The sequence below is a fragment of the Prorops nasuta genome, unplaced genomic scaffold, assembly GCF_024137725.1.
Source record: "Prorops nasuta isolate Cenicafe-Biocafe unplaced genomic scaffold, Cenicafe_Pnas_1.2 PNAS00010, whole genome shotgun sequence".
Lineage (NCBI taxonomy): Eukaryota > Metazoa > Arthropoda > Insecta > Hymenoptera > Bethylidae > Prorops > Prorops nasuta.
In genome coordinates this window covers 5,339,541-5,356,785 of record NW_027116807.1, presented here as the reverse complement: position 1 = coordinate 5,356,785, position 17,245 = coordinate 5,339,541, and the positions used below count along the sequence as shown (strand labels likewise).

The 17,245-nt window shown below is 34.9% G+C and overlaps 3 protein-coding genes across 3 annotated transcripts; 2 read left to right on the top strand and 1 right to left on the bottom strand.

Annotated features, from left to right (window-relative positions):
* Positions 1-9,473: 9,473 nt before the first annotated feature.
* Positions 9,474-10,892, top strand: CNPYb (protein canopy b). The gene is made up of 5 exons (XM_066732744.1): positions 9,474-10,005; positions 10,081-10,207; positions 10,266-10,400; positions 10,465-10,629; positions 10,701-10,892. Exons 1-5 carry the CDS (start codon positions 9,888-9,890, stop codon positions 10,840-10,842), a joined length of 687 nt encoding a protein of 228 aa, XP_066588841.1. The 5' UTR covers positions 9,474-9,887; the 3' UTR covers positions 10,843-10,892.
* A 98-nt stretch (positions 10,893-10,990) lies between these two features.
* Positions 10,991-12,334, top strand: LOC136776852 (glandular kallikrein, prostatic-like). The gene is made up of 3 exons (XM_066732742.1): positions 10,991-11,188; positions 11,245-11,783; positions 11,845-12,334. The coding sequence occupies exons 1-3, from the start codon at positions 10,991-10,993 to the stop codon at positions 12,332-12,334; spliced, it is 1,227 nt and encodes a 408-aa protein (XP_066588839.1).
* A 24-nt stretch (positions 12,335-12,358) lies between these two features.
* Positions 12,359-13,061, bottom strand: mRpS33 (mitochondrial ribosomal protein S33). Its single transcript, XM_066732745.1, has 2 exons — positions 12,956-13,061; positions 12,359-12,829 (listed from the first exon to the last, which is right to left on the bottom strand). The coding sequence occupies exon 2, from the start codon at positions 12,804-12,806 to the stop codon at positions 12,444-12,446; it is 363 nt and encodes a 120-aa protein (XP_066588842.1). The 5' UTR covers positions 12,807-12,829; positions 12,956-13,061; the 3' UTR covers positions 12,359-12,443.
* Positions 13,062-17,245: the final 4,184 nt, after the last annotated feature.

Genomic DNA, 17,245 nt, shown 5'->3' with positions numbered 1-17,245 from the left:
TAAGATTTAATCGTTAGTTAGGGACAAGGTTAGTGAAGGACAGTGGAATGAGATAAATGGGTTTTTCTAGTTTTGTCTACCACCTTTTGTCTATTTCATCTAGCACGCTTTGAGGAAAGAGCCACTTGGCTTAACGCGGGTATCAAGTGTCTTTGTTTTCCTAGGCACCCGCTTCGTCGCTTTTGGAGAAAAAGATTGGCGCTTCGTGGAAGTCGGGTAAACAAACGAGAGGTGACGAAGAGAGGACTGTCCCCCCTCCTGTGAGGGAAAATAAAGGGAAAAGGGCTATGGGCTTTAAACCCTCGCTGCGTAAGTGCTAACAATGCTAATGGTGCTGAAACTTATCCTCCAGAATACCAGCTTCTTCAATTTTCCATTAAAACCCCTTGCATCTTTCGTTATTGCAATCAATTTCGACGTGTATCTGCAAGAAAATATAAAATTTTGAACTATTTCAAACAACTTGGTTAATATTAAAACTCGATAAAGTTTTCAAAGCAAGGTATAATATTAATAAATATTTATAATAATAACAAAAGGTATTTATAAACTAATTGCCACTTGTGTGTAATTGTTAGCGCTCATCGTTTCTAATTGTTGTGTTAGCAATGTTAATGGCGCTTTAACTTGTGTCCTCCAGAATAACAGCTTCTTCAATTTCTCACTTATACCTTGTTCTGCTTTTATTTCAAATTTATTTGACCTCTTCCCTGCAAATAATAATTATGACACTTTTCATTAATTCTACAATTCGATATTTTTTACAGTTTACAAATCTTGGATAAGAATTCCATTACAATAAAGTGTTAAAAATTTTAAACAGTTTAGATAATTTTCTAATCAAATTCTGCTTCTTCCATTATTAAGGTCAAAAATTTTCTATTTTCTAGAACAAACAAATATTATAGACCTTCTCTTATCAGTCCTAATCCTTGTGTAATCATTCTACTTCAATATACACTATTCAAACACACATCCTTAGTACCTCAGATAAGTTTCTACCTCGATAAAGTTTTCAAAACAAAAAAAATACAAGAATAAGTAATGATTATAAAATAATAATAAAAAGCAGTATTTAATTAATAGTGAGAGAGAGACTTCTACGATTGTTCGCACTCTTTTTTTTCTAAATTGTTAAACGTGACACAAGCTGTTTGCATTTTCTTTGACGTTCCCCTGTATTACCAACTGCTAATCACTGGAATCGGATGTCCGCCTGCATTAAATGGCCAGTCAGCAATATGTGCTAAAAGCTGTTTTTGCCAGAACTCCATGGCTAAAGCTGCGTTTGGTCGCAAGGTCACGTACGTCGAGATAAGAAAAAGGGTCTGCTATCCTTGCCAGGTTAAAGAAATGTAAACGAACGATGCACTAAAAAATCAGAAAAAAGGAAAAAAATAATAATCAATAAAACCGAGTAAGCAAAACGAGTAAATAAAGCGAAGGACGAGGGTCATAAAGCGAACGATTCAAATGACAGGACCGTTTCCATTTTATTAATTCGTACATTTTAAAACAAAGACAATTATACTTACATAAAATTCAGATGGTAAAATTAAAACGAGTTAAAAAAGTCGTGATTAATTAAGAAACTTTAAAATATAATTATAATCCTATATATATATATATATATATATATTCCTTTTATAATCAAGTTTAAAAAGTAAAGTTTCCATGTACTACAAAACTTTGAAACATTAATTTACTTGACATAAAAACCCAACTCAGACGAGAAAAGTGACTCGATTTGGAATATTTAGAAAGATTACACTGATGTATCGATCAGACTAAAGATCTAATTGGAACGATATTTCACGAAGGATTTTGTAGTCAGCTATTCTAAATATAGAAGCCTAGAATTCAGAAGCGATTGTGGAAAGAGCGAACGAGAGTTTTTGCGGCTACTCGCGGAAGGCAAAAAATCTGTCGTCTCGAGATTACAGCGAGTGTCGCACGTGGCAAATGCGAGCCACGGCCATGCGAGGCTGCAGTTGATTGAATTTCAGAAATTAGTCGAGCGGAGCTAACTGCCGAGTGTCCCCTTACGGACCCGCAGCAAACACAACGAGTATTGTATTACCATGTTTACCCTACCAACATAAAATGGGCCCATCTCCCTCTCACACATATACACACGCACAAACACTCCAAGTGTGCGTACAAAAAAATTACTTCATCGACCATTTTAGCTTGGAATCTTCAATGGCTTTCGGGGAATCGGTCAATTCGATTCCCCAGAGATATTTTATACTGTTGGTTTTTCACTGTTGATATACCACGCTTGATAAATTCTGTTCCTGATCCGTCATTGGTTCTGACTTATCTTGGTTCAGTTAATATCCTACGTTATCTGTTTACGGGGATGCTGAATAATTCAAAACAACGCCATATTCCGTTAGGAACGTTCCTGACACGTTCCAGGAACCAATAAGACACATTGGAACGTTCCAGACACGTTTGTGACACAATGTGAATTTAGCCAATTCACAGTTTCGCTTTAGGGTAGTTTTTAACATTCGATGCTTTTTCGAACGCTACAAGGTTGTGTGTTCTTCCAACTGGAACTGCTGATGTACTCGCGAATAAATTTTATTTCAGATAACCCTGACATCTAGTGGAGCCTATCTGCGTGTTCAATAATATCCTTTGTTATCTGCTTCCTTGAACCGTTATAGCATTGAATAGTCAGCTTTGTGCGTCATACAGATTATAAAATCGCTATAGAATTTCACGTTTGATAAGTATTTATCACTTGCAATAAAACCTGTGTGGTTTAACAAATTGCGGTTCGAAAGAAAGCTTTTCGCTTGTTTCGTTGATAATCCTTCGTTAAATGCGTTTTTATAAACTCAGGAGTGATTCAACATTCATAAATAAAGTTAGACTGAAAGCACAAATCGATTCGTAACGATTTACGTTTGCTTAGTCGTATATCACAACGCGGAGAAAACCCGTAAAGCTTTCTAAGCGCAACATAACCTATACTATTGAGCTTACGGCTAATAACGGTTTTTTTGCATGTGCGTTGATTCATGTTGTGGCTGCGGAAAATGTAAGCCGTTACGAATAGATCAGTACTTTCAGTTTTATAGTTTCTAAACTATTGGTGGATTCTTGGTATTGAGTTTGAGGGGGTCGAGCTATATAGAAGGATAAGTGTAGTCGATAAGGTCGTAGTGAAATAAATCGGTTGTAGAGGCAGCAGTGTCGAGTATTATCAGTTTTAGTGCATTTGTACAGCGCAGGAGCAAGAAATATATTTCTGAATACAGAAAGGTGGGGTCTCCTACGCATTATCGGGGGACGCTTCTTGTGAGGCAGGAAAGGCGAGCCTGGGGCTCGACTTTCGTAACAAGAGACAAAAGGCACGAGCGCACCAGTTGGAGAAAAATAAAGTCAACTGCAGCGCCACTTCTAGTCGAAAAATCGTAAGATTAATGGCACAAACTGATCGCTCGAAGCAATCTATTTCGCTGTCGAAAAATTTTGAGCCTAGATCAAGAAACGATCACCCTTGTAGTGGGTCGCTCGAAGTTGGAAAATATAAATAACTCGACAAATTCCAACTACTCAGTGGTCAGAAAAACACGCTGGTTTGTATACCAAAGCATCGTGTTACTACGCGTTGTGGCTAAAGATCGTAAAATGGAATAAAGGAAATTGCGAGAACATAAATAAGATCGTTCGAAGGAAACCGATTTTAGTCGAGAAATTTCAAGTCGACGCGAACAAACGATCACTCTTATGGTGGATTATACAAAGTTAAAAAATTTAATCAGCACGGCAGATTCCAATCATTCGGTTAAAAATAAACGCGCTGGTTTGTAAGGGAAGCATCCAGTTACGCAGTATAACTAAATATCGTAAAATGGAATAAAGGAAATTATATGAGAACACATAAATGAGGTCGTTTAAAGGAGACTGATTCGCAGTTGAGGAATTTTTAGTAGAACAGCAGAAACGATCACTCTTATGATGGATTATTTAAAGCTGAAAATTTAATTATCTTCAAAAATTCCAACCACTTAATCTACAAAAATTCATGCTGGTTTGTATACTGAAGCATCATGTTACGCGTTATAGCTATAAAGACCATAAAATGGAATAAAGGAAATTGCGAGAACAGAAACAAGGAGCACGAAAGGTAATGTGAAAAGGGGAGTAGAACAAAAACAACATCTACTGTAGGAATTTCAGATAGAACAACGGAAATCCGATTTAGCGTATCCAGTTTCTATTCAGGGCTCTATATATATATATATATATATTGCGTAGGTGTGATCTGGATGCCCGCAGATATACACGTGTGTTGAGTCGATGAGTCTCGGCTATCGAGTTACTCAAACGTGACGCCTTGCTCGCGAGTAAATTCTATAGAGCGGTGCAGCTGCCGCATTTCTTTGGTGAAAATCTTATCCACCTCTTTATCGCTTTCCTGCTCGTACAATGATACTGGTGAACGATTTAATGGATATAGTTTCCTCACCACATAATCGTGCCAATTTAAAATCGATATTCGTAGAAATAAAATAAATAAATACTAGTTTAATCTTATTTAAAAGATTTTATTTGAAAAATTTCAATAGTCATTACAAAAATTTAAACACTTTTGTAGATTCCTTTCTTCTTGCAGCGTTATTTGTCAGGATAATATTGTTTTTGTATTGGAACGAATATACTCGAATGATATTCCATCGCAATATCTCTCTGCTTATAACGTTTATTACAATAATGCAGCTTTTATATGAAGGGACAATGTTCCATTTTAATATCAAGATGATGTTCCATTGTATTGGTTAAAGTAGTACTATACTTCTCTTTTTCCAGGAGCACCAGATGACGTTCCATTGGAGAGTACGGGGGGTTTTTTAATAGAGGATACAGGGATCCCGTATTCTTTGACTTGCTAAATCGGCATTCGGCAAGTATTACGATAATGCCAGGGTTATTTATTGTTCCGTCCACACACATTATTCGTCCGTATGTGCGCTAGACAGGAGCGGTCAAGGAGAAAAAGGGAGGTAAAAGGAGGAGAACGCGTATATGGAGGGTGTAGAAGCGAAAGGAGTGGGGGTGGGGGGAATAAAAAAGCGGAGAGAAAATAAGAAGTATAGTCAAAGCTTGCCAGAGCGATAGGGTTTTATACGGGCACGCCTTTCGTCCCGTGTGTAGCAAATTTTTTTGCTCGCTTTACTCTCTTTCGGTCGGTAGGACAACGTCCATTGTCCTGTGGCGGCCTCGCTCCATAAAACCGCACCCACACAACCTACCACGAACTGCGCTCGAGACTCTTGGTCTTCGGCTCAGGTTCGGACCATCTCGCACTCGCCCGCACTGAATTATTCCCCAAACTTCAACCAAACCTAACCTCTCCACCACTTCACAACATTCGAAAAACAACCAAACTTCACTCTCTTACCACCAGAACAATCGCCGGAGAGTTAACTGTCATTCGCCCTCTACATTAGAAATCACCAATACTTCAAGTCAACCTCAAATTTAACGACTCTTCCTATCCCGTTGCATTCTTCAAATCCACAACGGGCGGCGAACCCTTTCGAGACGGTAAAACCAAATATTAGCCCCAATTTTCGAGAGTAAAAAGAAGCTGGGTACTTAAACGAATTCCACGAGCCAAAAACTAGAAAAAAAAGTCACTTTCCAAGGATCAAACCTTTTGGGGTAGATTATGATAGAATTTTGCCCATACAGTACACTTGACTAAAAGTTGTCTTATAGATATCTTTTAGTTATCCAATTGACTAAAACACGTCTAAAAGATACCTTTAAGTTACTAGGTGCTGTATGGGTATAGAAGAATGTCGAGTTAATTGACACAGTGTGGAGTGCTGAGATTGAAGAGAGACAGTTGGAGAAATGTCTCTTGAATATTAGTTTATACGAGCGCTTAGGGGGGGGGGGGCTAGATGGCGCCACAACTATGACTAGTGGCGCGGAAGACACCCAGGATTGTGTGTTAGTGTATTATATCGGCATTTCAATGTTCATCCACATAGAAGCGCGCACGCGCGAGATAACGCGCGCAAAGATCGGCACGCGAGGATAAGAAATAAGAATCGAAAGGCCGCGAATGGAAGCAGAAACGCAGACAGTCGAACCGGTTGAGTTACGATACGAAACACGCACAGCACACACTCAACCTTATGACTCACCCGCTCAATCTTTCTCTAGTATACACGTTGGGTAAAGTTTTGATCAGTGGTGCCAGAATTGACATTTCGCATCCTAAAACACAATCACATTTATGCATATACAAACGTGTTTGTGGCATGTGTATTCATCGCCTCCACTCGGCTGTTCACCTGCTAAAAATGCCATTTCCGATACTATTAGCTTTGATGTGCGTAGGTATAGCAAAACGTATACACGTAGAACTCGCTGTTCAGAGCAACATAACCTCTGGAAGCGAAAAGAAGAAAAAGTAGCTACGAGTCACGGTCCATCTGGTGATCAAGCGTGAAAACTTCGTTTCTCCTGCATTATAAATTTCACTTGCAGCAGATAACTATCTTTATTAATAATGACTGGTATTCCAAAACACAACGGTGTTTTTTTTTCTTCCTTACTCAATATTTAAAAAATTTGCAGCTTAATTATTAGCAAAAATAATTATTTTGGTATTAGAATGATCGATATTATAACAATATTTTGAAACGTCATGGTGTTTGTTAAACCCGTACTCCTGCAATCATAATAATAACGGCTTGCATACACCGAGAGTAGCCGCCATATTGTCCCCTTCCAGCAACCTTTCTCTTCGTATATCCCGTGTATGCAGCCACTACGTGTTTTGCTTCTCGTGTTGTCTATACGCGTTCCGAGCGAATGGACACAATCGAGAGCACGCGATAATATCCAGCTTTGATTTTTTGCTTCTTTCCCTAGCCATATATTTGCTCAATTATCCAAAGCTTTTTACCGCTAGATATCTTTGCTCTTGATTGCTATCGACTCCTCCTGCGTCACGGCGCACGAGAGCTTACATTAAAAGCTATTCAACTTTCATGTAAACGATGCACTTAGCTGTAACACTAACAGCATCCAGAGTAAATAAAACTGGAGAATTATCTTTAATTAATCTGATCAACCAGTAGCATCGCTGTATTTAATGACGTAGCCAGACTAGTTTCGACAGGGCTTCTAACCTCTTCGCGTTTGCCATATTTAGTGACGCGTTGCTACACACATGTGTGTTCACTGAATTTATTTAGTCCAATATGGATCGTTGAATTTTAAAATTGATCACTTTCCCTTGGTTATAGCTCGATGCTACCTGTCTCGCCATATTCGAATAAAATATTCTTAGGTCATCGACTACAGTTTTTCTGTAGGGGATTCGAGAGTCGACCGATTTCTGCTGGAACTATTGCCAGTTTCGTTTGAAGTTTTGAGTTTGCGTTTGCATTCCGCTTGTCAGGGGAATATATAGTAAAATGTTGCGTGCTTAGAGGAGAGCAGGGGTTTGAGGGTAAAACGAGGAAGGGGAGGGATGAAGTAAAGAAATGTTGCAGAAAACCTGTTCCGTCGGTCATATAAGAGAGCTCAGTTCAGTATTCTACAAAGAGCCTCCGGCGGCACGCCTCGTGCTGCATACGATTACATTGCAAGTCCGATCTGGATTTCGTTTTACGGGTCGCCATTACTTTATATAAGCATAATGCTATATATAAGAGAGTGGGATACGTACAACGCCCCGGAATTTATTTCGATGCTGCCAGATAAAGAATTTATATCCACGTATCTCTTTACCGTTATGTAAAATAATCTATAATTCTGGAACAAACATTAGCAGTCTTAAACAATAACCTTACATTTTACAACCAATGTGAATATGCTATGGTAAGCGTACCTTGTTAAAAGGATTTTCTTTTATTTACATTTTTGTCCGTCAACTCATAACAACTGCTACACAGCCACTTTAGTGAACATAAAATTACTCTGATTTATAGTTTGTTATGAAGGTGAAGATTCTAATTTGTTTAAAGTCATCTTTATACAATTATTTTTGAATCCGATTATTTTGATGTTGGATGTCAGAGAGTAACAAAAAATTGTAGAGGAGAAAGAAGAGAAGGGCACACCTACGCCCTGAAGGCTCAGACGGGATCTACCATTAATCTTAGTCCAAAGGCTACCTGTGTGTGTGTGTGTGTGACCTCGAATCCAGATTCAGTACGCTATTTACTTTTTATCAATTTTTTGCTTAAAAGCTTTTACAGCATACACTTAAAGCTGGATCTCGAAGAAGAATTTTAATGATATCTTATACGGTAGAATAAAAATTGTTATTCTTCAAAATACCTCAAAATTATTATCATTATATGAAATAAACCGAATAAGACAAAATTATTTATCAAAACTCTGTTATCTAGTCTCATTTGTTATTAGTAACATTATATTTGGAATGAAGTACTGAAACTGATAAACCGCGTACTTGAAATTTTAGTTTGATTCTATTCTTATATGCGCAATCTCCAAAAGTGGAAAGATGGAGCCACCGTCTAGATCGAAAAACCTCGTTCTGTTTTCTGCGAGCCTACGTTTATTGCACAAGTGTTTACAGACACGTGCCGTATTTTGATAGATGAATTTAAAGCACTTATATAATCTAGTCATAATTTAATTTACAATTATTTATAATTATATTTCAGTCTAACGAATATCTTTTCATGAGTAGCAATATGGTTTGCAGTGAAAGATATGCTTATGTGATCTATCCTGTTAAGTACAATGTTGAAATAGATTAGATATGACAGATACTAAGCGAAGAAAATTGAGAAGCTATAGATGACGTGCATATAATACATTGGACGAAGAAAAGTAGGGGAATCGAACACAAAAGTTATTCCTCTTATATGATTTGGAAGTAAACTGCCTTAGTTGCTAAAACGAGATGAGGGTTTAAGGTGGCGCTACAGTCGCATGCTTGATACATATGGGACGCATGCGCAATTAGCTTCACTTGACTATTTGACCGCGTTTTAATTACTGTATTATTCTGTGTATATTATTTCTCATTCAAGTTTTAAGAATTTGGAAAAAATGTATGATTTTGTTTTTGATCTATCGATTTTCTCTCATTGCAAAGAAACCTGCAGTTTATATTATATAATAATTTATTTTATTCACAAATTTGAGATTTTATTTTTCTTCTCCAAAACAAAAAAATACTTGAAGATAACATACAGACTTATCTACCATGAGAGAGAATTTCGTAAAATCAAAAATAAACTTATAAACTTTCTTCAAATACTGAAAACGATCATTAGAAACATCAGTAAGTAGATAACGCGCGGCAAAATAGTTTAGCTTGCGCTTGCGTTCCATATGTATCGTATGTAGTTATCAATACCTACTCAGGCTGGTACCTACTACTTATCAAGCGTGCAACTGCACCGCCCCCTAAACCCTATATCTTTTTTAGGAACTAGAACGGTCCCCCCCCCTAAATGTATGAGCGTGGCGTGGATTCACATCTCATTCATTAGGCGCTTTCCTTTTACACCAAAACTCAGTTAAATCTCAGTAATGTGACTCAGTTGAGTACAGTTTATGTTACTTAAATTGTATACAAATGAGTCGATCAGACTCACTTTAGGAGTAAAAGGAAAGCAACTATTATTTCACTGTCGTTAACCGGTAAAAACGTGGTGTGGTAAAGAATCCAAGAAAGAACTCATTTTTACTTTTCTTTATTCTTTTTATAAAAATTAAGTGCATTAGATTATATTTTTTAGTTAATTAAAAGTTTCTTTACTTCTTTAACTAACAGTACTATAAAAACTGAATTCATTCACAGTTGTAAATGTGTCATATTGTCCAATTTCATTATTACGTACTGAAACTTGATTTTCGAATATTTTATAATGCGTAAATTTGTGATTAGATACGTTCTGTTTTCTTCTGTATTTTTTTTATTTGACAATACTCTTGCTAATACTCCTGAAGAAGAACATGGTGTAAAATATGCAGATAATTGTGAAGGTAATATTCTTACTGTACAAAATTTTATGAATAATCACTACTTTAATAATAAAACTATTTTATATTGTATTTAAGTGTGTAAAGTAGTAGCTACAGAGTTGGAAGCTAGGTTAGATGAGACAGGGAAAACCAGGGAAGTACTTGAAATAGGGTACTCTGTGGATGATGTTGCCCCAAGAAAGAAAAAAGAATACAAGAAATCGTAAGTAAACAGTTAAATAACTATAAATATATCTTAAGAAATTTGTGTCTATTTCTAGTGAGCTTCGTTTTCTTGATACTCTGGAAGATGTTTGTGAAAGGATTTTAGAATATAATATACATAAAGAGCGATCAGATAGTACCAGATTTTCTAAAGGAATGAGCCAAACTTTCAAAACTTTGCATGGACTTGTGTAAGTACTTTAAACTTTTATCATAAAGTCTACTGAATAAGATTTTAAAGAATATAATTTATAGAGATAAAGGTGTGAAAGTGGAACTGGGAATTCCATATGAATTATGGGATAAACCATCTGTTGAGATTACTACTTTAAAAACACAGTGCGAATCATTGTTAGAAAACCATGAACCAGATATAGAAGAATGGTTTTATAAGCACCAAGGAAAAATTCCTCTTATCAAGTATGTAGTTAAGTTTATTTCTTTGCATAATTAAAGTTTTAAAAGCTACAATAATAAATTTACTTTTTGAGGTATTTATGTGAAGATCGTGCTCTAAAAGGAAAGAATGTTTCTTGTCTAAAAGAGAAAGGTGATAATGGACTGATTAAACAAAAGAAAAAGAAGAAAGATGATAAAAATGAGAGTCATTCGAAAAAAAAAGAGGAATTGTAACATTTTTTTTAAATTATATAAATATAGTTAATAAATACTTATTTTCATTATGTGCCATATTTAATTTAAAGAACAATATAGATTTAGTCTGAATATAGGTGTAATAGTTATTATTTGTTATTATAACTTTGTTATCTTTGTAATTAAAATGTCAAAATTCATAATGTTAGTTTTATTATTATGGAGATTTAAAGAAACTGAGAATATTTTTTTGAAAGGTAAAAGGGCACTTGAAGGACAATTTCCTTGGCTGGTACAATTTCAAACTATAACTCCTTGTGGTGGAGTACTACTATCATCTGACTGGGTTTTAACTGCAGCTCAATGTGTGCAAGATAAAAGGAATGTAAGCTAATTGTACAAATATATTTTTCATTTTCTTATCTATTATGTTTTACTTAGTCGATCGTATTATTTTCACATGGATTACATGGCCAAAAATCTGGACAAACCACAGCAAATGTTAAAGCCACCTATGTACACCCACAATATCAAGCTTATTCAGCCATTCCTGACTATGATTACAATATTGCACTGCTAAAACTTGTTCAACCATTAGCAATACTTAATCCACTTAGTTATTTAGAGCTTGCACCACTAAAATTAGATAATAATTATAAAGCCTGCCTAATATTTGGCTGGCAGAGTATTTTAACACCAAATTCAAAATTATGGGCAAAACCTATTATGTATCATGAAGTATTTTTAAATTCTTGGAAACTTTGTAGCTATATGGCGAAAGACAATAATAGTTACAGTAATGTATTTTGTACCTTGACAAATTCTGTGGATGAACCTAAGATCTGTGCGGGTAATCCTGGCTCACCAGTAGTGTGCCAAGATCAGTTCAATAAAAGTTTTTTACTTGGCATTGCATCGTGGACTAAATTTTCGCTTGACTGTGGAGAATTTCCTAAATATCTCAGTATTAATTCCTTTAGGTATTATAATAATGTCATTTAAAATTGTGATAAATCATAATTCTTTTTAACTATTTTAAAGGTCCTGGATTTATAATTTAATAAATGGAACTAAATTTTCTCAAGATTTAATCCATGAAAATAAAAATGACAGCTCAAAACTTCCCAGTGAACCAAATATTAAATTAGAGAATTTAAATACAAATTACTCTAATCTGGGACATACAGCTAGCTTTGGAATTCATCTTAATAATGGAAAGTCTTATACAGACACATCCATAAATGTAGCATTTGTAACAAATAGGTTGCCAAAATATAAGAGAACTGGAACTTTTGATTCTGTACTGACTGAAACCGTTTTTACTGAGAATAGTCAATATTCAGAAAAATCAAGTACAAGATATAACAGAATTTTTAAGAAATCAAAAAAGGGCATGAAACGAAACTTAGATTCAGATTCTTTTCTATCATTTGATTATAATGAATTATATGCATCCTCTTCCAATAATAAGAAACTCTATATAAACATATTTTTACCTGGATTTGTATTTTTAAATATTATTCTTAATTGACTTTAAAATATATTTTTGAAGGAATTTATTTAATATAATTTATTAAAGATAATTATAACATAGAAGTATAAATAACAGAACTATATTTTTATTGAATTGATTTAAAAATTTATTTTTTCTTATCCTTTTTCTCTTTTTTTAATTCTTTCACTGTAGACCAAAGTTTTGGCTTTCCTCTAAGGGTTCTCAGGCGTTCCATTTCATCTTTAAAGTCTTCATGTTCATCTCTGTACAGGCCCAATAATCGTAAATGTTTCATTAAACTATCAGTTTCTTGAAGCCTTGGATAGTACTCAACAATTTCTGGTGATTTTTCAACCGGTTTTGCACTAAATAACTTTACAACCTTCATAGATTTGGAGTTTGTTTCTCTGGTAACTTCTCCAAAAATTTTATTACTTAGTCGATTCATTCGTTTGGCATAATTAGTACCTACAGTAGCCAAATCTATATATTTACTTGCTGGATTCATTATCAGCCTGATGTTCTTCTAACCTTAAATTTCAATGGAAGAGGTTAGAAAATTTGAATAATATATATTTTGTATGTCTAATATTCCGTCAATTTTTATAAACATAAGATATTAAATATATCTTTATTTCGAGATGTAAGGCTACGCACCAAACAAGCAATTAATTAAGAGCCTTAAACTTTAGCACAACTTTTTACTGATTGATAAAATGATAAACACCAATAAACAAGGTTTAGGTTCTTCTCAGTTGATAAATACGATAGAGGGCAATTGTGTCGGTAAAAAAGAAAATTTATCGATAAAATAGATTTATTGATTAAACAAAATAGTAAAGCCACCCAAGAGAAAGCTAAAAAATAAGTTTAGAAACCTACTTGGCAGTATAAATTTTCACAATTACTTCAGAAAATTGTTACGATGAAAATTGGATTCATTTAGATCAATTTACTTACTCCATTTCTTGTAGAAATTATTATTAAAAAAAATAAATATAGAAGACGAATCGGCAGGTAAATTAGATTGTCGAGTTTTGTCGGGGCTTCCGTAAGCGAATCGAGAAACCTGTTAAGGGGCGTTCCGTATCAGAATTTCTTCGTTCTTCGACAAGGTAAGTCAACATTAAACCAAGAATTGCATTTTTAAAGAAGTTTTATATTTTTTAATTTTTTTGCTTTATTCAATTATTACAAATCACATATTGGTTTAAACTATTTCACTACTATTTTCAACATTTCAAATATTGTCAACTGCAAAAACTATAAATTATTACTCCACGAGTAAACATTTAAAGGAACTAAGAAAAATATGGATATTTATAGAAAAGTAAAACAAATAACTTAGAAAAATCAATAGGTCATTGAATTCTGACACGGCTCGGAATAAATAAAACTCTTTTTGGAACAGTCCCACATCACGTTGATCAAATATTCAATCTATTAAAGAAAATGAATACTTAAATAAAAACTATTTATTTATAATTCAATAAATTAAACGGTAAAATAAGTTTCATCCAAACTTCACGACCGTCCTAGTTTGGTATTATCTTGATAAAAAAAGTTGTTTAAGTTTCAGAAAATTATAATAATTCAAAATAACTATACAGATAATTCTTAATATTAAAAATGGACGTAACAACTAATTTTACTTTTTAAACTAATTTTGAGGACTTATTTTGAACAGTTTACTATTAGATAATGATTTTCCTAATAGAATTGATAATATTTCTTCAAAAGTAGTGGAGAATTTTGTGTTTAGCATAAAGTTAGCCATAAAAAGGGAACGACAAGTATGTGGTTCCATTTTCACTTGGGTGTATCGGTGACGTGCATGGTCTATTCTAACTCACGGCAAGTTTTATTGATTTTGCGAGGCAGGCGCAGGCGCTTTTTGGTTGATAAGAGCAATAAGGGGGGTGCGGCTGTTACCATGGATCCCAGTGTAGTCGCCACCATGGACAACAACGCGTTGAAGAAGCAGATCGAGAATTTGAAATATCAGCTCTCGATGGATCGGTGGCTTCTGTCAAAAAGCATCGCCGCGTAAGTTCCTGATATTTTTCCTTTTCGTTTTGCCCAACCTAAGCATCCAGTCACATCCGATAAGAAGTTCCTCACTGAACCAACCAAGTTCCGGGAATGAATTCTCTTCGGGCTCCTGGAAATATTGGCGTTCAAATACCACAATCGCCACGACTCAAAACACTCTCCACCCCTCCCCCCTTTAATTTCCAACTAGTTTCCTAAAATATCAACAAAAATCGCTCGTCTACGTTTCTACGAATTCCCATTTCCATTATGAATTCCTGTTCCAAATGCTGTTCACACATTTCCGTATGTTATCATTCGTACCCGTAGTGCTTTGCGATGTGCTTCATCACTGTATGCTAAATATATGATTTTATACCTGATTTATTTATTTTATTTCCTTTCCTTCTTTTTGTTTTAACTGTAAGTATATATACTTTTACTAATTAACGTCCGAACGTTAATTGTTGTGAATAAGAAAAGCATAATTTGGTGCATTGGTGATAAATTGAATATAAGGTATGAATTAACGATGATACGAGAGTGGGGAAAAATTTTAATTGGTGTACTATTACATTAAACGGCATATAGGTTAGGACGTAGGTGTACAGGATCGACGTTTACCATCGGCAATCAAGTATCAAGGTTGAAAAGTAGTACTTGCGAGAGACACGATCTCCTTGGACACGGACCGTCCAATAATTGCATTTACGTAGAACTATCACTCCTGGACAATGCGTTGATCGAGAATGTCGAGAACGGAGGTGCGGTATGCGTGCGCACACATACAAACCTACACGCATGTAAAGAGGCGAAACGTAAACTACAAAGTGTCCTTTTCTCGTTTATCTTGATATTTATTTTTTCTACAACGCTAGAATGCTTGATAAGCATTTCTGAGCAGAATCACACCAAACGACCAAATATAAATAATTAATGAGTTATAATATGCATGTAATTCACGTGGATCGTTATAAATTCTTTTTTTTTTTACATGTTTGGCTTAGAAAATACTACGAAAGGCTAATTTTGTTCAGACTGGATCGATAATTAAGTTGATGATGCAAGGGCATCCAACAGTCTTATGAAAAGTTTATTTACATTTGACCTGGTACATCTGCATAATCCAAACGTTGAATGCCGTTGACCGTGTCAATTCCAGGGATTCGATAAAGCTTTATGTAATTCCCATGTTCGGTGGAGCGCGCTGGCACGTTACACAATAAAGAAAAAAATATAAAATCTCGGGAACACTGCAGAACGACAGCCAGAGGAAGGACAAAATAATTCATCCATGTAGGTTTATAATCTAACGCGAATCATTTCAGAATTCAAGCCACTCGAGTGGCCCTGGCCTTATATTTCATGTAAAGCATCGTGTTTTTCCTGCACCGGTCTTGTAGACAATAAACAAATGTAATTATCGACCGTAACTCGTCGACCTATTTCCCTGAAGAACGTTAACCTCATATTATTAATAAGCGCTAACGAATACAGTGAAATTCAGGAAGTTTCTAGCTTTTATATTTACCTTTGTGTTTCTGTGGCAATTTGTGTGCTTAGCATAGATACAATATACATACAAGGTTACTTTATGTTATTTTAAACTGCATCTTAAAATCAAAAACATGTGTTTTAAAACAATTTTGCAAATAATACAAAAATTGTTTTTAACCTTTAACGCTCGAAAGGCTTCGCTGAGGGGACATGTAGTAGTGTTATAAAAATCGAAAGGCAAATTTTTATCGAACGTTAAGGGTTAATAGTTTAATTCACTCGACAAAGTATCTTTAATACGATTGATTAACATTGGTTATTAACCCTTAACGCTCGATAAAAATTTGCCTTTCGATTTTTATAATACCAATACATGTCCCCTCAGCGGAGCCTCTCGAGCGTTAAGGGTTAAAATTATAATATATTAAATATTACAATATACACAATATATTACTTGTACTGTATAAATTTGATTTAAAATGGACTTAAGTATTTTTCTTATTAATGTTTTGAGTACTGAAGAGGTTTTAGTATACAACAAAAAACGTTAAGTTTAATCTATGTTTACGTAGAATAGAATCTACTATTGTGCTGATGTAGTTGTTTATTTTGTATGGATGCGAAGAAACTCCACAGAAGCACGAAGGTTCCTTCATACAGTTTTTGATGTAGTACAAGTTTTAGGTTTTCCCATGCAGAAAATAGCAGCTTTTAACAGTTGTATCTACCATAGAATAGGATTGAAAATTGGCATGAAACAGGATAGGAATGTATGGTATAATTGGAAAATAAATGTGAGGTGCTGATACGTGTAAACTGTTATCGACATGGTAGATCGGTGCAAGATTGGCTCGATCGGTAAAGGGAAAAAAAGAGGCGCCTTTCACTCGAGAGCTGACGGAGACCACGGAAACTTTTAGCTTTCCCGCACGATTCGCCTCGAAAACCGCACAGCCGAGCGACCACCAGAGGATTCATTTTAACTCGGTTCCGCGTCGTTCCGCAAGTAATATCCCAGCGTCTGCAAATTCTTCTTCAGCTTTTTTCCGTCCTTAGAATCACGCAACCTCTGTCTCTCAATTCTCGATCCATCCAACCGAATATTTCTTCTTCCTACGAACAAAATTCAGAGGTTAAAAAATTATAATCCTCGAAACACACAATTCTAAGACAATTAAATTTCAACACTAAAAATACTACATTCCTGTTTCATTCTAGTATTAATTTCTCGACGAGAAATCGCTGCTAATATATCCTCGATTAAATAATAATTGAAACACGATTCTAATAGAGGTAGTAAAAGGAATGTTGATAATTGGCATGAATTATTTGACATATTATTAGAAACTATATGGCAAATTGTAATATCCCGAAACCTTGTTGATTTCTAGCGTAAAGTTATATCGAGTTAAAACGCGA

Coding starts and splice junctions, on each gene's coding strand:
- CNPYb (XM_066732744.1), top strand. CDS start 9,888: ATGCGTAAATTTGTGATTAGATACGTTCTGTTTTCTTCTGTATTTTTT. Junction 10,006..10,080: donor ATATGCAGATAATTGTGAAG/GTAATATTCTTA, acceptor ATTGTATTTAAG/TGTGTAAAGTAGTAGCTACA. Junction 10,630..10,700: donor GGAAAAATTCCTCTTATCAA/GTATGTAGTTAA, acceptor TTACTTTTTGAG/GTATTTATGTGAAGATCGTG.
- LOC136776852 (XM_066732742.1), top strand. CDS start 10,991: ATGTCAAAATTCATAATGTTAGTTTTATTATTATGGAGATTTAAAGAA. Junction 11,189..11,244: donor GTGTGCAAGATAAAAGGAAT/GTAAGCTAATTG, acceptor TGTTTTACTTAG/TCGATCGTATTATTTTCACA. Junction 11,784..11,844: donor CTCAGTATTAATTCCTTTAG/GTATTATAATAA, acceptor ACTATTTTAAAG/GTCCTGGATTTATAATTTAA.
- mRpS33 (XM_066732745.1), bottom strand. CDS start 12,806: ATGAATCCAGCAAGTAAATATATAGATTTGGCTACTGTAGGTACTAAT.